Genomic DNA, 21,984 nt, shown 5'->3' with positions numbered 1-21,984 from the left:
TTAGTTTTTTGTACTTGTTGGTGAAATGTGAATATGACGTTTTTCAGAAACCATTTGTCCTCCTCCATTGCTGAATGTTTACAAGCTGCAGTGTTGTGTCGAGGATCATGCGTTGGTTCTTTGTCAATTGTTTACTACAAGGGAATTCCAGAGAAACTGGGCCAAAATAAGACTTATAAAATAGACATGAAGGGTAAGAGGGAATCAGGGAGGGTCACCAAAAACAGACTGTCTATTGGGAATAAACCGAACCTCAATCAGTGACATTAAGGTTCTGTTAAACATACACGTGAAGATCCGGGTTAGAATTGGTCTTCAGCAGCCCACGCTTGTTGGGATAAGATGACATGTGTCAGCCAAATCAGAGTTTGACCACCCGACCCTGTTAGTCGCCTCTTTCGACAAGCATGGGTTGCTGAAGACCAGTTTTAACCTGTAGTTAATGCTTGCTACAGCTGTATGTTATGTTTGTCCACTAGCTATATGAGGGGCTTTCAAAAAGTAGCCATCCTCACCTACAAAATGATACAAATACAGCTAGTTTTATGTTGTATTTTTCTAAATATTATCTGTCAACCTCAAGCAAATTGATTTTGCTGTGTTCCAGTCTCACAATCCCCATTTTGGTTGACTTTTTATCTTGGTTTCCCTTTCTTCTTCTTCTTTCTTCTTTCCCCCCCCCCCCCATAATAATATGCAAAATCTGCAATAAATGCATCACAAAGTTCAGGAAACAAAATATGCAAGAAACATTTTGTGTGTTTGAGATAGGCAGAAGTCTGCTAGAATCAAACTTAGTTATCAAAGTGCATAAAAATGCAATTTGAAACTACAATCGCTTGTTAAAGTGACTCTCCCTTCATCTTTACTGAAAGAGCTGTTTTGTTGATGTCCTTTAAAAACAGCCCCGTCTAAATATAAATCAAGCAATCCAAATCTTTGAATGTTGATTATGAGGGGTAGTCAGCCACTACTATACTGAGCATATTTTATATAATATCTGAGGGGCATACCATTATCCAAGAGGTACCAAATGACATATAGTTTTTAATTTTCTGCAATTTTGTTAGAAATATTATACCCCAATGTGTTGTGATGACTAATATCTCGTTAACCACATTACCCACACATGTGAAATTTTGGATAGGGCTTTGCTAACGATTCATTCAAAATAACATGGAAGCTTTTCAAACATTGCACATCGAGAATATAGTTAGGCTGACAACTTTTTGAACACCCCTCGTAGATAAAGAAAGGATTTCTGTTGTGTTGTCGATCTCTGTCCTGTCCAGAACTGAGCGTTGTTTTCATGTTTCAGATCGAAGAGACGGGGATCAGAAACAAGGTGGTTGGAGTAAGTTATATGTCTCATTTTCAAGCATGAAATGCCACCAGTGCTGGTTCAGTTAGTTTGTTCTGATTCAATCACAAATCACTTTGGGCTTTCCTTATACAGGAAGCTGATGCGACGCTTAGTGACTGAAATACTAGCGATTGCTTCTGTTATTATCCCCCTGGCATGTAATGCGGGGGAATATAGTCGACACCTTGTCCGTCTGTCCGCAATCAGTTTGTTTCTGGAGCCTAATTCAAAAACCATTAAATATTTTTCAACAAAAATTGGTAGATTTATCAAACAGAATCTAAAGTGGTGCCTTTTGCTATTTATAATTTTTTGTCATTTTTTTTCTCCTCGGTTTCCATGGAAACGGTTTGGACTTAGTTTCAAAAGGAAGGGGTTGGTTTCGTTTCTGGAGTATAACTAAAAAAACGTTTAGTATTTTTCAACAAAACTTGGCAGATATATGAAACAGATCCCGAAGTGGTGCCTTTTGCTATTTGCATATTTTTGGCATTTATAGTTTTCATGATTTCCATGGAAACAATTTAGACTTAGTCTTAAAAAAATAAAGGTGGACTTTGAGCAACTGTCATATGATTTGTTCTTTCAAATATGGTGGGGGTGGGGGTGGAGGGATTTGTTAGCTGATGTTGTGTTGATGACATTGCCCTGATTGCTGGTTAGTGTAATCAGTACTTGGTCTCACAGTGTTCACTTGCTTCTTGTTTAACATCACACTCTGCAATAATCCAGCTGTGTGATGGCGGTCTGTAAATAATTGAGTCTGGATCAGACAATCCAGTGATCAACATTATGAGCATTGATCTGTGCAACTGGGATATGATGAGATGTGTTAACTAATTTAGCAAGCCCCATTAGTTGTCTCTTACGACAAGCATAGGTTGCTTAAGACCAATTCTTACCCAAATTGTCACCATTCGGTCTCACACTGACACAGTAAAAGAGCAAGAATTTTCCATTGAAACACAACCCAGTGGCTTTTGTGTTGAGGTGACTGATGTCTGTCAGACAAGTCCTGGCAAGAGGCTTCAGTAGGTGTTGTTGAACACTTAAAACACAAACAGAAATTTAGAAAAGTTCAGCAGGAAGCCAGTTATTCATTGATAACTGATTGGTGTCCTGAATGCGAATGTGTTTTGTGAGTGAAGAGACACCCAGTGTTATTTTTGCAGAATTGTGTTCCTTCGGAGTTCCAGAAACCTGTTATCATGGGTTTGAATAGTTTGAGTATTTGTAGGAGTGTCAACTAAATATTTGATTTGTGTTACAGATCGGCGTGATGGGGATCACAAACAAGGAGGTGGTGGTTGGAGTAAGTGTTACTTCTGTTGTGGTAGACCTCTAGTTTCCTTTGTTTTCCGTCCAGTCATGTTGGTGGACCTGTAGTTTAACCAGTTGTCTGGCCAGTCATGTTAGTGTACAGCCAGTTTCCCCAGCTGTCTAGCCAGTCATGTTGGTGGACCTGTAGTTGAACCAGCTGTCTAGCCAGTCATGTTGGTGGACCTGTAGTTTAACCAGTTGTCTGGCCAGTCATGTTAGTGTACAGCCAGTTTCCCCAGCTGTCTAGCCAGTCATGTTGATGGACCTGTAGTTGAACCAGCTGTCTAGCCAGTCATGTTGGTAGACCTGTAGTTTAACCAGCTGTCTAGCCAGTCATGTTGGTAGACCTGTAGTTTAACCAGTTGTCTAGCCAGTCATGTTGGTAGACCTGTAGTTTAACCATTTGTCTGGCCAGTCATGTTGATAGACCTCTAGTTTCCTTTGTCTGGCCAGTCATGTTATTGGACCTCTAGTTTCCTTTGTCTGGCCAGTCATGTTATTGGACCTCTAGTTTCCTTTGTCTGGCCAGTCATGTTATTGGACCTCTAGTTTCCTTTGTCTGGCCAGTCATGTTATTGGACCTCTAGTTTCCTTTGTCTGGTCAGTCATGTTATTGGACCTCTAGTTTCTTTTGTCTGGTCAGTCATGTTATTGGACCTCTAGTTTCCTTTGTCTGGTCAGTCATGTTATTGGACCTCTAGTTTCCTTTGTCTGGCCAGTCATGTTATTGGACCTCTAGTTTCCTTTGTCTGGTCAGTCATGTTATTGGACCTCTAGTTTCCTTTGTCTGGTCAGTCATGTTATTGGACCTCTAGTTTCCTTTGTCTGGTCAGTCATGTTATTGGACCTCTAGTTTCCTTTGTCTGGACCTCAGTCATGTTATTGGACCTCTAGTTTCCTTTGTCTGGTCAGTCATGTTATTGGACCTCTAGTTTCCTTTTTCTGGTCAGTCTTTCGGACCTCTAGTTTCCTTTGTCTGGTCAGTCATGTTGGTGGACCTCTAGTTTCCTTTGTCTGGTCAGTCATGTTATTGGACCTCTAGTTTCCTTTGTCTGGTCAGTCATGTTATTGGACCTCTAGTTTCCTTTGTCTGGCCAGTCAGTCATGTTATTGGACCTCTAGTTTCCTTTGTCTGGTCAGTCATGTTATTGGACCTCTAGTTTCCTTTGTCTGGTCAGTCATGTTGGTGGACCTCTAGTTTCCTTTGTCTGGTCAGTCATGTTATTGGACCTCTAGTTTCCTTTGTCTGGTCAGTCATGTTATTGGACCTTTGTCTAGTTTCTAGTTTCCTTTGTCTGGTCAGTCATGTTATGGACCTCTAGTTTCCTTTGTCTGGTCAGTCATGTTATTGGACCTCTAGTTTCCTTTGTCTGGTCAGTCATGTTATCTGGACCTCTAGTTTCCTTTGTCTGGTCAGTCATGTTATTGGACCTCTAGTTTCCTTTGTCTAGTCAGTCATGTTGTTATCTGGACCTCTAGTTTCCTTTGTCTGGTCAGTCATGTTATCGGACCTCTAGGGTTGAAGTCACAGCCAGGTGGCAACTTCTGCACAACATTTTTGTCTTGTAGGAAAGTTTGATATGACATGAAAGGTAATGAAATGAAACTCTTGTTATTTTCAGACCGCCAGGATCGAGATCGTGGACAGAATAATTGGAGTAAGTCAAAGCTTTGTTATCGCTTGTTCTGTGCACCAAAACTGGCCACCAAACTTTCAGTACAGTCCGTATGATTACTGCCAGGCATGCAAAGAGAAGCAGTCTGTCCAGGGCCTCCTTCCACAAACCACTAAGTTGATCGTAAGTCACTAAGGTAACCTTAGTGCAATGTTACAAATGGGAGGTAAAGTAAACCTTAGTAAGGTTGCTTCGTGAAAGGAGTCTCTGGGCTTGTTCTGCAAAGCAGTGTTAGTGCCACAACTGTAGTAATCCATGTTAAAGAATAGGAGTTGCTTCGTGAAAGGAGTCTCTGGGCTTGTTCTGCAAAGCAGTGTTAGTGCCACAACTGTAGTAATCCATGTTAAAGAATAGGAGTTGCTTCGTGAAAGGAGTCTCTGGGCTTGTTCTGCAAAGCAGTGTTAGTGCCACAACTGTAGTAATCCATGTTAAAGAATAGGAGTTGCTTCGTGAAAGGAGTCTCTGGGCTTGTTCTGCAAAGCAGTGTTAGTGCCACAACTGTAGTAATCCATGTTAAAGAATAGGAGTTGCTTCGTGAAAGGAGTCTCTGGGCTTGTTCTGCAAAGCAGTGTTAGTGCCACAACTGTAGTAATCCATGTTAAAGTATCGGAGCTGTGATGAACTTAGCGCTAAGAGCACTTTACTGAATAGTACCTAAGACTGTGTTAACGACGACAGACATGCTAGAATGCTGTGAGTCATGAATTTCACTTGTCAAATTCAAATTAAACAAAACCCAGTAAACAAACACAGATAAAAACCACAACAGAATCAAGTGGCATGTATAATCACATTGATGACATCTGTTTGTCTATTGTGGGAAGGTGTGTCTCACATCTGGAAGGGGAGGTGGGATAGCCTAGTGGTTTAAGAGCTTGCTCGTCACACTGAAGTCCCGGGTTCAATTTGTAATAGTAATAGTCCTCTTATTATATGGCGCTCATATCCAGGCACATTGCCTGCTCACAGCGCTACTCACATTACTATCCCCGGTCATAGGACACTATTGTACTTTCCGATACTTTTTCAACTCCCTGGGGATCATACAGCCATGCTGCCTGTTACACCATATCTGGTGTCATCCGCCGTGATATTGCTGGAATGTTGCTTACAGCGGTGTTAAACTAGGTTCACTCACTTATCATTAAAGATCTGTGAAAGAATTAATCCTCAACCAATGCTCGTTAACCAAAAACAAACAAAAAACTGAACAAACATTCATTTCTCCATCTTATTTTCAGACCGTAGGGGCCGTCAACAGAGAGCCTACTAAGACAGAACTCTGGTGGAGGACTTGATGTGGTCATCCCATGGGGTGTGCTGCTGTCTGCACAATGTTCCTTGTGTTGCAATCTTGGGGCAAGAACAGTTGCACAGACTTGGTCTCTTCAACATCTTGCCTCAGTTGTCCAACTGACTATTTATAAAGACACTGACATGGGGAAACAATCATGGTTGTTGGTATGTCAGTAACCAGTCCGCCTGGATTTAGGGTTAACAGTTATATTCAAGTCCTTTGATGTTTCCTGATTGTCATCGGATGGAGGAAGATTTTTATGATCTTAAGATTGAGAACAATATCTACCTATGATTTTTATGTTTATGAAGACAATTGTAAAATCAAATTCCACATGTGTTTCTCCTCTGTCAGCTTTTTATGACATGTTGCTATTGTTAGATGTATCATGTAATCACAGTTTGTACATTGTGTACAATGATTCAGTTATCTCATCCTGTCTGTTTTGGATGTGCAAAAATCAAGTTAAAGGCAAGTAAGGTGTAATATGAAACATACTAATAAACTATTGTAAAGCTATCAAGGAATTTTGTGTGATACTTATTAGTAAGGTGGATGGGTAACCTTCTTATGGAACAGAGCCAATCTCTGTGTACCAGAATGTTCTGGAGTCAGACCCACTCTTTGTGTACCAGAATAAAATGTTCTACAGTCAGAACAGACCCTCTTTCCGTGCACCGGAACACCACCTAGAGTCAGAGCAGACCCTCTTTCCGTGCACCAGAACAGATCCTAGAGCCAGAACAGACACTCTCCATGTACCAGACCCTCTCTCCGTGCTCCAGAACACATTCTACAGCCAGAAACAGAGCCTCTCTCCATGTACCAGGACACATTAAAAAGAACAGACCCTCTTTCTGTGCACCAGAATACATCCTCGAGTCAAAACAAACCCTCAGAACAGACCCTCTTTCCGTGCACCAGCACCAGAACAGATCCTAGAGTCAGTCAAACAGACCCTCTTCCGTCAGAACAGCACCAGAACAGATCCTAGAGTCACATTCTAAGTCAGAACAGAGCCTCCCTCTTCTTTCCGTGCACCAGAACAGATCCTAGAGTCAAAACAGACCCTCTTTCCGTGCACCAGAACAGATCCTAGAGTCAGAACAGACACTCTCCATGTACCAGACCCTCTCTCCGTGCTCCAGAACACATTCTACAGCCAGAACAGAGCCTCTCTCCATGTACCAGGACACATTAAAAAATCAGAACAGACCCTCTTTCTGTGCACCAGAATACATCCTCGAGTCAGAACAGACCCTCTCTCCTTATACCAGTCGATCATTTTGGAGGTGACAACGTAATGGTGTGATCACTATGGTGGTAGGACGGCTCTTGTACATCTGACAGGTGCACTTGACAGGCATTATATATCAAGACGTGATCCAGCAGCAACATGCCATTCCACACACGAACATCAAGGATGCACTGTTCCAGCACAACGCCAGACCATATATTGCATGTGTTTGTCAGGAGTTTCCACAGCGCCAGAACGTCCACACACCACCACAGAGACTTCCACAACTTCTAACCAGATATACTGTATGGGACATCTCTATGCTTATCCCCTTCCCATAGTGCCATGACCTTTAGTTCTTTAGATCACGTCTTTTTATTAAACTTTGAAAGTCACGATTCTTCATTTTGATGAGAATATAGCTGTACAGTGCATACCAACAATGATGGAGAAGGAAAGTCCCTAAAACTTTGTTTCAATTCGTTGTTATCAAATCAGCTCCGACTGGCCAGTCAGAAATTTCCAAATTCCTTGTAGTATGTCCATTATAGATTTCAGGGAATCAAACACAGGTGATGGACACGAACATCCTTCATTGTCCGGAGAGTATATGCTCCAGTGTTATTGGTAACATTAACTGTTCCTACAAGAGGAGAAAAGACACCACCGTAGTAGATGATACCTCAGTACAGTATCATGTTCCCGGGCCATGCGGTCAGTGTGGTCACCTCTGTACTCGCATTACTGGACAGTGTTATCTTATTAAGCGTCTCCTCATCGTTATAATACAACACACCAGCTGCCTGATCCAGGGTTACTGCATATATTCTTCCTCTTGCTAAAGTTGCCAGACCTTGGCCATCATATGTCATCATGAACAGCCTCGCTTTGTTACACACATATAGGGGCGGTGGGGTAGCCTAGTGGTTAAAGAGTTGGCTCGTCACGCCGAAGACCCGTGTTCGATTCCCCACATGGGCACAATGTGTTAAGCCCATTTCTGGTGTCCCCTGCCGTGATATTGCTGGTATATTGCTAAAAGCGGCGTAAAACTGAACTCAGTCAGTCAGTCAGTACACCCATATATCCTTTTTCTTCTGGTATCAAGAGTTATCTGCCTTGGAATGATCCCGTACGATAAATATTTGATGGTAGTGAAGTACCCCCCTAGTGTTGGCATGCGACACAGAGAGTATTGTGGTTGCTTTCTGACTATAAATACGGAGTCCCGCCTTTCATCCACTGCCATGACTGTTGAAAAAACACCGTCCACCAATTCCGTCACGTGATTTGTATCCAGGGAAGATGATACTATCTTAGTAGGTTCGTATAATCCTATCAGAAGACTCTTTGTCTTTGCTGTGTAGGCAAGAGAGGTCACTCTCTTCATGTTGTGATACGGATATGCACTCAGAGAGTTGGTGTGGATGTTGAGTTGGCGGAACCGGTGCTGGGCTCGTGACGTGGACAGCAGAATCAAGATCCTGATGCTCTTCTCCGTTGGTGTTGGTGTCGTCTCTGATGTTGTCAACACTGGCGACCTGGATGGAGAGGTAAAGGTTTGGGTTGCAGGCACAGCAAGAGTTGTGTTCAGTTGTGAAATTTGGGAATGAGAAGTCTCATTTAATATTCGTTCAATGTCTGTCTTGAGACCAGAAGCATGAACCTTGGACATCCGTAGTTTTATTTTCAATCTGCGTTTGTCTCTGATGCCGTCAACACTGGTGATCCGGAAGAAGATGTAACATTTTGAGTTTCTTTGGAAGAAGCAGGCAAAGCAAGAGTTGTTTGCAATTGTGAAATATGGGACTGCCAGGTCTCATTTAATACGATGTTCAAATCGTTCAATGTCTGTCTTCAGATCAGCAGCATAAGCATTGAACTTCCGTAGTTCTATTTCCAGTCTGCGTTTGTCTCTGATACAGATATCACTTTTGTTGTGTCGTTTCCAAACATCTGTCTTTTCAAGGACAGATTCGTGAAACGCACCCGTCTGGTCTTGAAAGTCTTTGAGAGATCGTGAGACATGATGCAGCTGTCTCTTCATCTGATGGTGCTCATGTTTCAGATGCCTCAATTCAGTGACAACCTCACTCTTCACCATGTCTTGAAGAGAATCGCTTTGCAGAATCTCAGTCATGGCGTTTCTCACTTGCTCCCATATGTTTTCCTTCATTTCAGCTCTCAATTCTGTCTTCACGACGTCGATAATGTCAAGTACCCTCGTCTCCACACGGAGCATATTCACCTTGTTATCAAGCAGATCGTCCTGGAACTGGTCCAGCCTGTTTATGACAGACACAATTCTGTCATGGCAGTTACAACCACTGATGACGTAGATACACGTCAATGCCAGTGCCCAGAGTTTTACTTCATCCATCTTTACAACTGTTCAGTCAGCTGCTCTTGTCCGTTAGAATGAAGTGTTCGTGTATCCCTCTGTGTGATACCACGTTTTCTGCTACTCCTTCGCTGGTGTAACGTTCATATGTACATTTACTAGGTTATCACGATGTAATCAGTGTTGCGAGTGACTCAGGGTGCACTCAGGGGTGTAAAGAACGCTCGGATATCAGTTTTAAACTGGTTTAGCAAGTGTATGCCCCTATCACTGGTGATCTATGCATCGTGCAGCGTATACTCAAACAATGTATTTTACAGGTACTTTACTGACATAGATTGGAAGTTGGCAAACATCAAGTGGTCCTCTTAAAGAAAATAAGGTCAGCCATACTTGCTCCACATCTTACACAATTATAACAACACCACCCTACAAAAAGTGACTTCACAGTAGTTGAATTTCAATTTCTTTGACGTTTACTCGTCAGCATTTGTTGCCCAAACTAATTAACCAACCTTAACTACGATGCGAAGTCATGGCCTTGGATCAAGATGAAGAGGTGTCCTGAGACTGTTTTAAATACTGGTTATCTTAAAAAGGTATCAAAAATTGATCAGTATTTCATGAATGGGTATCAAACAGTTTAAAATGAGCATACATACGTGTGAAGAATACGTTTAGTCTGTAAGTACATGGGTCGTCGGTTATCTGAACTTTGATAATATGTATTCGATAAATGTATAGGTCCATGTGTAACATGGTACGAGCTTGATTGAGCAATACAAGTATATCGCTTTTGTTGCCATATCATAACTCCAGTTCTTAAAAGATTTCTGCAGTAACATACACAATAGGTCTTAAACGCTTGCTGCAATAACCTAAACCCTCCTACTTAAACGATTGCTGCAATACTATATGCCCTAGTTCTTAAACGATTGCTACAATAACACATGCCCTAGTTCTTAAACGATTGCTGCAATAACATATGCCCTAGTTCTTAAACAATTGCTGGAGTAACATACACCCTCCTTCTTAATAAATGGCTGCAATAGGATACCCCCTCTTTCTTAAACGATTGCTGCAATAAGATACACCCACCGTCGTGAACAATTGCAGGAATAACCTACACCCCGCCTCTTAAACAATTGCTGCGAAAAGATACACCTTAGTTCTTAAACAATTACTGCAATAACCTACACCCTCCTTAAACAATTGCTGCGATAAGATACACCTTAGTTCTTGAACGACTGCTGCAATAAAATATGCCCTAGTTCTTAAACGATTGCTGGAATAACCTACACCATCCTTCTTAAACAATTGCTGCAATAGCCTACACCCTCCTTCTTAAACAATTACTGCGATAAGATACACTTTAGTTCTTGAACGATTGCTGCAATAAAAGATGCCTTAGTTCTTAAACGATTACTGGAATAAAATACACCCTCCTTCTTAAACATTTGCTGCAATAACCTGCACCCTCCTTCTTAAACAATTGCTGCAATAGCTTACACCCTCCTTCGTAACGGTAGCTGCAATAACCTACACCCTCCTTCTTAAACAATTGTTGCGATAAGACACACCTTAGTTCTTAAACGATTGCTGCAATAACCTACACCCTCCTTCTTAAACAATTACTGCGATAAGATACACTTTAGTTCTTGAACGATTGCTGCAATAAAATATGCCTTAGTTCTTAAACGATTGCTGCAATAACATACACCCACTTTCTTGAACCATTGCAGGAATAACCTACACCCCGCCTCTTAAACAATTGCTGCGAAAAGATACACCTCAGTTCTTAAACAATTGCTGCAATAACCTACACCCTCCTTAAACAATTGCTGCGATAAGATACACCTTAGTCCTTAAACAATTGCTGCAATAACCTACACCCTCCCTCTTAAACAATTGCTGCAATTACCTACACCCTCCCTCTTAAACAATTGCTACAATAACCTGCACCCTCCTTCTTAAACAATTGCTGCAATATCCTACACCATCCTTCTTAAATAATTGCTGCAAAAGCTTACACCCTCCTTCTTAACGGTAGCTGCAATAACCTACACCCTCCTTCTTAAACAATTACTGCGATAAGATACACTTTAGTTCTTGAACGATTGCTGCAATAAAATATGCCTTAGTTCTTAAACAATTGCTGCGATAACCTACACCCTCCTTCTTAAACAATTGCTGCAATAACATACACCCTCCTTCTTAAACAATTGCTGCGATAAGATACACCCTCCTTCTTAAACGATTACTGGAATAACCTACACCCTCCTTCTTAAACAATTGCTGCGATAAGACACACCTTAGTTCTTAAACAATTGCTGCGATAACCTACACCCTCCTTCTTAAACAATTGCTGCGATAAGATACACCTTAGTTCTTGAACGATTGCAGCAATAAAATATGTCCTAGTTCTTAAACGATTGCTGCAATAACCTACACCCTCCTTCTTAAACAATTGCTGCGATAAGATACACTTTAGTTCTTGAACGATTGCTGCAATAAAATATGCCTTAGTTCTTAAACGATTGCAGCAATAACATACACCCTCCTTCTTAAACAATTGCTGCAATAACCTACAACCTCCTTCTTAAACAATTGCTTCAATAACATACACCCTCCTTCTTAAACAATTGTTGCGATAACCTACACCCACCTTCTTAAACAATTGCTGCAATAACCTACACCCTCCTTCTTAAACAATTGCTGCGATAAGACACACCTTAGTTCTTGAACGATTGCTGCAATAAAATATGCCCTAGTTCTTAAACAATTGCTGCAATAACCTACACCCTCCTTCTTAAACAATTGCTGCGATAAGATACACTTTAGTTCTTGAACGATTGCTGCAATAAAATATGCCTTAGTTCTTAAACAATTGCTGCAATAACCTGCACCCTCCTTCTTAAACAATTGCTGCAATATCCTACACTATCCTTCTTAAATAATTGCTGCAATAGCTTACACCCTCCTTCTTAACGCTAGCGGCAATAACCTACACCCTCCTTCCTGTGATAAGACACACCTTAGATTGCTGCAGTGACATACACATTCTAAGATGTAAATGCCCACTAGCTGTGGTTCAACAGAAAGCTTTATCTGTTTGTTTTAAGCTTTACATTCAGACAGGTAACATGGGTCCGCACTGAAAACATGGCATCTTTGTTCCGAATACTGCAGTGCAGTTTGGATTGCGGCAAACACTATACCCATTTGGAGACTCGATCCTGGTCCTTCGGTGTATCAAACAAATACTTTGACCAGTAGGCTACCCCAGAGAGGGGCATTTAAATGTGTAATGGTTATAATTATACACATCTATATGAGTGAGTGAGTTTAGTTTAAAGCCGCTTTTAGCAATATTCCTGCAAAGTCAAGGCGGGGACATCAGAAATGGGCTTCACACATTGTACCCATGTGGAGAATCGAACCTGGGTCTTAGGCGTGACGAGCAAACGCTTTAGTCACAATGCTACTCCACCCCCACGAAAGATGGAAAGAACGTTTATAGCAATGCATCGCTAGATAAAATTAGTTATTGATAGAAACTTCCAGCTCCAGTCACTAAATGTACATGTTAAACTGGGCTGAATCAACTGTGTTTGAAATGTAAATCTAGGTTACCAGCAAGTTTAACATTTTACATTTCAAACCTAACGGTGCATGTTCATCATTTAATTTATATACAGTCTACCTTGCGCTTCAAAACACTGTGTTTGTATCAATTCTGTCAAGATAAAATAAGGCGAACTCTTTAGTGTAAGCGACGATATTGAATGGAATGGCATTGGTTTAGTTCTTTGGTAGAGTGGGTTTTCTATCCGATTTACGGAATCCCTGATGCAGGCGTGTAATCTGAATCATGAAATTGACTACACATAAACAGTGCTGTTTTACATAATTTTAAATTTTATATTCAAGGAACCAAAACATGTACCTTACTAACTTTCTGAGCTAACATAATGTTTGCAGGTGCCAAGAAAATTAACACGTTTTGTTCTGTACAGTCAATTTCTGTGGCGTCTTTTATTCCAACGTTTAAGGGCCGCGGGGTAGCCTAGTGGTTAAAGCGTTGGCTCGTCACTCCGAAGACCCGGGTTCGAATCCCCACATGGGTACATTGTGTGAAGCCCATTTCTGGTGTCCCCCGCCGTGATGTTGCTGGAATATTGCTAAAAGCGGCGTAAAACCAAACTAAGTCAGTCAGTCCAACGTTTGAAAAACCGAATGAAAAATCTCGTGATATGTAATTGTACATACTTTATGACGGTGCCCGGATCAACGACTGAGACATAAATTCTCTCTGTAAATATCGGTTTCCCGTTTCTTGTGGTCGTCAGATGAGGAATGATGAGCTGTTCAGATTGACTGAATATCAATTATACATTTTAGGTAATTAAACACAGATGTACAATAGTATTCTTTCAAATATACTGTAGACCACATGCTTCTGTGTTATGGGACACATTAACTGCGCCTACAAAGTGTAGATCTAAGGTGAGGTGAGTCGAAATTTGGTTTAACGTCGTGCTTGAGAATATTTCGCTCATATGACGATATGCATGCGTGTGTATGTGTTTGTGCGGCTGCTTGTACTAGCCCAGACTGAAGCTGGTTTTATACTGCTAGCCCACTGAGATACCATGCCGCAGTCAAGCATGAATACCCCACTCAGACACATTATACTGACTCGAGCCGACCAGTCCTTGTTGTACCCATTAATGCCGAGCGCCAGACAGGGACCAACAAGTACCATATTTTAACGTCTTTTGGTATGACGCGGTCGGGGATCGAACCCGCGACCTTCCGCTCTCCGGGCGGACGCTCTAACCACTACACCACGGAGGCGGTCGTGTAGATCTAAAGTGCCACTGAAGTCTCTGTACACTAACATGTTGTAAGGTGTTGCGTTCAGTGTGGTCACCTCTGAGGTCACATTATTGGACATGGTCATCTTCATCAGTTTCATGTCATCGTTATAATACAACACACCATTGATCCAGAGTTACAGAAACCAAGGAACGTGCTGTGGCTAATGTTGTCAGATCTTGGCCATCATATGTCACTGTGAACAGCTTCTGGTAGTTGCACCCATATATCTTCTTTCTTCTTGCATCGAGAGTTATCTGCCTTGGAGTGCCCCCATACCCAGATAAGTCAATGATGGTAGTAAAGTCTTTCCCTTGTGTAGACATTCGGCCGATTGAGATTTGTGGTTGATCTGTGGATATGAATACAATGTCCTGATCGTTATCCACTGCCATGCTTGTTGCATGTATCCCTTCCATCAGCACCGTCACGTGATTTGTATCCAGGGTAGATGACACTATCTCATGGAGGTGGAATGATACTATCAGAAGTTTGTTTGTCTTTGCTATGTATACAAGAGAGGTCAGCCAACTCATGTTGTGATACGGACAGACACTCATAGAGATAATGTAGACGTTGAGTTGACGGAATTGGGTTTGTGACGAGCATGATGCAATCAAGATCCTACTGTAGTCCGCCTCTGGTGTTGGTGTCGTCTCTGATGCCGTCAGCACTGATGATCCGGAAGTAGATGTAACATTTTGAGTTTCTTTGGAAGAAGCAGGCAAAGCAAGAGTTGTTTGCAATTGTGAAATATGGGACTGCCAGGTCTCATTTAATACCATGTTCAAATCGTTCAATGTCTGTCTTCAGATCAGCAGCATGAGCATTGCACTTCCGTAGTTCTATTTTCAGTCTGTGTTTGTCTTTGGCACAGGTATCACTTTTGTTGTGTCGATTCCAAACATCTGTCTTTTCAAGGACAGATTCGTGAAACGCATCCGTCTGGTCCTGAAAGTCTTTGAGAGATCGTGAGACATGATGCAGCTGTCTCTTCATCTGATGGTGCTCATGTTTCAGATGCCTCAATTCAGTGACAACCTCACTCTTCACCATGTCTTGAAGAGAATCGCTTTGCAGAATCTCAGTCATGGCGTTTCTCACTTGCTCCCGTATGTTTTCCTTCATTTCAGCTCTCAATTCTGTCTTCACGACGTCGATAATGTCAAGTACCCTCTTCTCCACACGGAGCATATTCACCTTGTTATCAAGCAGATCGTCCTGGAACTGGTCCAGTCTGTTTATGACAGACACAATTCTGTCATGGCAGTTGCAACCACTGATGACGTAGATACACGTTAACACCCAGGAATTGCATTTAGAATCACCCATCTTCAGAACTGTACAAACCCTGCGAAGCGCCCTTGTTCTTTAGAGTGATTGGTGGTTTATTTCAGAAAAGTAATATAGGCCATAGGCCCAGGTTACACTTTGAGAATTACAGAGTGAGAAAATATGTTATAATGAGGACTGTCTCAGTAACATAGCTTGATATATATATGCCGATAAATGTTTTAAGATGCTTGCATTTGATGATTGCAGAAGCGTATTAAATTTTTGGATTGTTGGATATTCATAAAAGTGTAAAGGTATATACAGTCGTCGCAATACTTGATATTTATTACAAATAAGTAAGAAGTGATATTCATCTTCTATATATGGCAATTTACAGATATTACATAATCTGTCATTTCTAGCCTCACCAATATACCTGCCAGTTTCTATTCGTAGTTTATGAGACCCCGATCTAAACTGAGCAAGCGCACGTCTTTGTTTAAAATAGCTTACTATGAAGATATAAGATTCAACACCGAACATAGGTTTAAACAACGTGTATCCAAATGTTTTTGTGCCTTTTATTAGTGCAGAATGCCAGTCCTGTTGATACGAAACTTTGAGTCTACCAAGAAATTCATTTAAAAATAGCGTTTCACTTCGAACCATCTGTTCTTGCCAAACAAATCCAAATCCATAGACTTCTAATATATGCTTTATCCTAGATGCCCAGCTCCTGCAACCATTACTTTCCATTTGTACAAGCATGTTATAACATTTCTTTACATATCGCTCATTTGACATTTTCAATATTTTACACCAATATTTGATAGACCTGTTGATGGTATAAATATACAATGGATATCTTCCACATTCGCCTCGCACAACATGCGCTGAAACAGAGGATTTAATTCCTAGAAATCGTTTACAAGCTGCTACATGTATAACTTCTATTTCGTTAACAACATTCAGTCCCCATATTTCTGCTCCGTATAATAAAATTGGACAAACTTTGGTGTCGAAAATCTTAAAGAACAAGTGAAAAGGTAATGGCTTAAACATTGACAGTGATCTAAAAATACCAAATAAAACTTGCTTAGCCTGCAGACATACATTTTCTATGTGTTTGGTCCATACTAATGACCTACTGAATAAAATACCTAGATATTTGTACCAGGAAACACATTCTATTTGTACACCATTATAGAACCATTTTTCATACTTCGACAGTCTTCCACCTTTCTTAAAGACTATTACCTTTGTTTTTTCCATATTTACCGTCAAACAATTCTCAGAACAAAATATCTTTAGGACATCAAGTCTTTTCTGTAAACCAAACACTGTATCAGAGATAAACACAACATCATCAGCAAATAAAAGAAGAAATAACTGTACAAGTTCAGGATGAAGCTGAATTCCTGGTACGCAACATGCTTCGATTTCATAAGCTAGTTCATTGATAAGAATAGAAAAAAGAAGAGGGCTTAGGATACACCCTTGTCGTAGACCCAATGGACAATCAAAACATGTTGATAAATTATTTTTGAATTTGACACACGCTTTAACACTTGCATAGAGGGCTTGGATTGATTTAAGCATTTTGCTGCTTACTCCTCTTAGCCTTAAAATATTCCACAGTTTTGTCCTATTCACGAAGTCGAAGGCTTTGGAAAAGTCTATGAAACATGCATACACTTTACCTCTCTTTTTTGAGAGATAGCGTTCAATAATGGACTGTAGGATAAAAATGTTATCAATAGTACTGTAACCTTTGCGAAACCCCGCTTGCGATTCAACGATTTTTTCATAGCAAGAGCACCAAAATGTTAGTCTATTATTCAGAATATGTATGTACAGCTTGCTGAAGATACTTGTAATTGATATACCTCTGTAATTGTTAACTACACTAGAGTCCCCTTTTTTATGTATAGGTACAATAAGACCCATACACCACGATTCTGGAAAATACGCTCGATCAAACAGAACATTGAATAGCAACTGAATATAGGGAACTAAAATATCCTGTGAGGACTTAAAAAATTCTGATATGATATGATCAGGCCCAGCACTCTTGGATGATTTTAGTTCTTTAATCGCTGCACAGATCTCATCTCTTGTAATAGGAGCGTCAAGTATACTAGGGCTGTCTTGATCTATCTTCTCTTCAATATCATGATCGATAGAATGTAAATCGACATTAAATGTATCCGTATGTTGAAATATGTTTTTGAAATGTGTATACCACGAGTCCATTGTTATGTTGGGAATAGAATTCTTAGATGAAGAAAGCCTGCACATGGTGTTCCAGAACAATTTTGAGTTATTCAGATTTGTAAGTAATTTATCTTTTACAGATCCGTAGTAATTTCTTTTTTTAGATCTTAAAGTACAATTGTACTTGTTTCTGGCGAGTACATACTTTCGTAGCGATGCTCCATCATTAAAATGCCTAAAACACCCCAGAAGTCTGTCTTTCTCATGTCTTAGAAATGTGCACTCTTTATCAAACCAAGGTTGTGAATTTCGTCTATTTATGCCATGTTTGCGTTTCATACACTGTGCAGCTTGACATATTGCATTTGTAAGAAATGTTACTGCGTTGTTAATATCCGAAAGAACGTTATCACAAAAGCTTTCAAGCAATCTAGATATATCAGGTGAAAGTAAATTCTCCCTGAATTGGCCGACCTTGTCCACATCCCACTTAAATCTAAACTTCGCACCCTCGCCGAGTGCATCCTGTGTTACATTACCATCCTCGCGTAGAGTGGCGTGTATGCCACGTGACTGAAACGTACATCGTACAGGTAAATGATCAGACTCAGACCTCGTAACGACATCGAATTCGTGACACAATGTGAATAAAGAACTTGAAGTGATGATAAAGTCAATGACACTTGTACCCACTGCTGAAACAAAAGTATATTTACCAACACCTGCATCTGAACCACATCTTCCATTCATGATAATGAGATTGAAGTATATACAGAGCTGTAGCAATGAACGCCCGTATTTGTTTATCACCATGTCACGCGAATGACGTGATATATTACTGGTATCGTGTATATATGAGCAATGGTCTAAACCAACATGACTCGAAATATCATGTAGAATGTAATCCAACTCTATACCTGTTCTTGCATTAAAATCCCCACCTAGTAGTACATCTACATTGCCAAGCTCTTGAATTATGTCAAGTAATGATTCTTGTAAAATACGTATACCGCACTTAGTGGGCTTGTTGTTATACCATGGAGAACTTTCTGGGTGTATATACACACAAGCCATAAGTATATCCTTATTTGTAGAGAGCATAGCTTTGTCAAACACAATAAAAAATTGCATTCTCAGTACATTTGTGTAACTTAATGAACTTCTGTATACTCCTTCTAACTAACACTAGAATGCCGCCTGATAGTCTTCCTGCATTAGATAGTTTCACTGCTGGAACACTATAACGCACATACTCAGGGAAATCATCTTCAAGAGAAGTATGATCATGCCAGGTCTCAGTGAGCCCCACAATGTCATGGTGTGCTAGGAAGGATAAGAAGACATTATCACACACCTTAGAATACAGTCCATTAATGTTCCAAAAAAAGGAAACTAATACAAGATTCCGCCTGGGCGGGGCCACGCCCCTATCTGTTATCATTCTGCCCACCCTTCCTATGGGCTCGTAGTCGAGGGCGAGTTTTGGTATCGCTCTGTCTGTCTGACTGGCTAGCAGACGATTCATCAGCGTCCTTGATGATAAGCTTGCCGTTCTTATAATAACCGAATTTGTTTTCACTTTTCAGTTTCTGTAAAGTTTCTCTCTGTTTCTTTGTAAGGTCGTTAGAGATCCCATACCCAATACATTTCAGTTTATGTCTCAGACTGACCGCCCATGACTTATCTTCTGGGTACATAAACTTCACTATCATGGGTCTAGGTGATCTTTTACCTGTTGGGCCCAGGCGATGTGCTGCTACGATAGTATCAGGTGTCAGTGGTGAGTCCTCTTCTCCGGCTGTGTCGTTGAGTATATCGCAAACATACTTCTTACATACGAGAGAAGTCTCGTTCTCCTTCTCTGACATACCGTAGATGATCGCGTTATTTCTTCTGCTGTACTGCTCCTGTCTGTCGATTTCACTAGTAAGCGCGTCAATCTGCTGTAGTAGGCCTGTTCTATTGTCGGGGTTTAACAACTCGGTTACGTCTTCCAGGTGATCTAGGCGGTTAGCAACTTCAACAATGTCACATTGTATTATGTCCTGCTGATGCTGAATATTGTTCATATCTCGTTGCACCTCAGCCAGGGTCGTATTAATTCTCCGTGTCTCCATCTTTAGTTCATCTATTTCTTTCTTCATGTCAGTCTTAAATGATTTTAATTCTGATAATATTTCCTTTTGAATAACCATAACTCTTTCTTCACCTGTAGGCCCTGGGTTGAGTTCAACATCTCCACATAATGCAACATGACTGGTCCACACTGACAATTGCAGAATGTTACCCACTTGTTGTCTCATATTTTCGGGGTTACTACAATGGGCATATTCAGTACACACAAGTCTGATAAAAACGGTGCTTATATCAGCAGAGCATATCTGACAAACTGTGTTTCCAACACATACAATACTGAGCAGCACACACATGGTAACAAAAATTCTGTACCTGAGCTCAAGTCCACTGCTCCATGTCGTTGATCCATTGTAATGGCTGACGCCTCGTCCCCCACCGTGTGAGGCAGGTTGAACGAAACATCCAATCCGTGCTCTCCAAACTTCTGTAGAAATGCCCATTTTGCTAACTTGGTATCTTTACACCTTACACATACATCTGGGCAATATATTGACCCTGGTTAATGCAGAAACATGTTATTATTCTTAAAACCTCTCAGACAACAAACACTGCCCGACTTTCTCACTCAGGGGAGATAATCTGATATTGTACGTGAACCTTTCCTTATGACACAACCTGTTCTACATCTGATTGGCTTGGGTAAGGTTCAAGTATACATTTACTGGGTTGCACGACGTAATGGGTGTTATGGGTCACCGGTGCTCATTATCCCCTGGGTGTAAAGGACACTCGGTTATCACTTTCAAACTGATTTATCAGGTGTTTGCGCCTCTATCTTTGGCGTTGTACATATGTTGCAGCGTATATTCGAACAATGCATTTTATAGGTACTTGTTTTGGGTCATATCACCTAACCAGGTCCCCGTTCCTCAAAGCGATCGTAGCTACAATCAGTTGTAAGCCCTACGATCAATATATTGTCGTTCCTCAAAGCTATTGTAAGGGAATTGTAAGTATCGCTATTGTAATTCTCTCGATCGCAATTTTACAATCGTGATCTTCTGGGCGAAAGTTAGAAATAATGGGTTTACATTACTTCCAGTTGGTGAGAGTTGCTTCCCTTTCAAGCAAACGAAAAATAATCCACCCTTAGCAAGATATCGCAAAGTAATTAAAACCTTGCTTTCTACGGATAGTGCATGTAAACACTGGGTGTCCGAGGATACCCCAGGTTCTAGCATGTTTACAAGTTTCAGAATGGAAGCCCTCGTCATTCCGTACCCTGAAAATATTTCAGCGCCATTGTAAACATTAAGAAACGACAACGGTCTCGAAATATTCTCTCAGGGCCAAATTTCTGTCTCGTTTGTTTATGAATTACAACAAACACTGCCATCTTGTTCATACACAACAATCGATCGTAAGTAAGTTACAGACGGTCATAAGCAACTCACGGCAGTGATTGTAACTTACAACTATTGTAACTTACAATTGCTTTGAGTAACGGTGGAGTGATTGTAAGTTAAAGGTACAATAGGATTGTAGTGATTTTCAACTATTGTAGTGTTACAATTGCTTTGAGGAACGGGGCCCTGAACATTAAGATCCGTAACTCAGTTTCTCTGTAATGCCCCTAAGTGGCGACTTAATTTGGCTACAGACGATTTCCCACCGAAGCTGCAGTCCTCTGGAATTCTCTTCCAGAAGAGCTGAAAAGAGCTCCAAGTCTTGATGGTTTCAAGTCGGACCTAAAGACATTGCCACCGAAGCTGCAATCCTCTGGAATTCTCTTCCAGAAGAGCTGAAAAGAGCTCCAAGTCTTGATGGTTTCAAGTCAGACCTAAAGACCTTGCCACCGAAGCTGCAATCCTCTGGAATTCTCTTCCAGAAGAGCTGAAAAGAGCACCAAGTCATGATGGTTTCATGTCAGACCTAAAGACCTTGCTCTTCAAAAAATACTATGACCAGTGAACGTCAAATTTGTAGCGCTATGAGCATACCTTCTGGTGTGGAGTTTAGCGCATTACAAATGGACTCTTATTGTTATTATATCCTGGGTGGAAGTGGCACCTTTTAATGCATGCACTTACCTCTAGAGATGGTGATATATGTATGTCGCAGCGTATATTCCAACAATGTATTTTTCAGGTACCTGTTGTGGGTCATATGTTTATGTGTTTCGCTGTGTAAATTTGGACAATTTACTTAACACATACTATGCTTACACATATTGGAACCAGGTAATCAACAATAGGTGAACCAAAATGTTCATTCCTTATTGTTACTGTGATAACCACACAGCAGATG

At 40.8% G+C, this 21,984-nt stretch overlaps 1 protein-coding gene across 1 annotated transcript in view; it reads left to right on the top strand.

The window, feature by feature from the left end:
- The window catches only part of LOC124290312 (eukaryotic translation initiation factor 3 subunit C-like), a 46,026-nt gene extending 39,851 nt beyond the window's left edge, over window positions 1-6,175 (top strand). The window contains 4 exon segments of the mRNA XM_046727026.1: window positions 1,319-1,354; window positions 2,634-2,675; window positions 4,306-4,341; window positions 5,601-6,175. Of these exon segments, the coding sequence (XP_046582982.1) occupies window positions 1,319-1,354; window positions 2,634-2,675; window positions 4,306-4,341; window positions 5,601-5,632 (146 nt within the window). The 3' untranslated portion in view covers window positions 5,633-6,175.
- The last annotated feature ends 15,809 nt before the right edge of the window (window positions 6,176-21,984 follow it).

Source organism: Haliotis rubra, unplaced genomic scaffold (assembly GCF_003918875.1).
Source record: "Haliotis rubra isolate DU_JTF1 unplaced genomic scaffold, ASM391887v1 Scf461, whole genome shotgun sequence".
NCBI classification, from domain to species: domain Eukaryota; kingdom Metazoa; phylum Mollusca; class Gastropoda; order Lepetellida; family Haliotidae; genus Haliotis; species Haliotis rubra.
The sequence above is the reverse complement of the archived record's forward strand: the minus strand, read 5'-3'. Positions and strand labels throughout refer to the sequence as shown.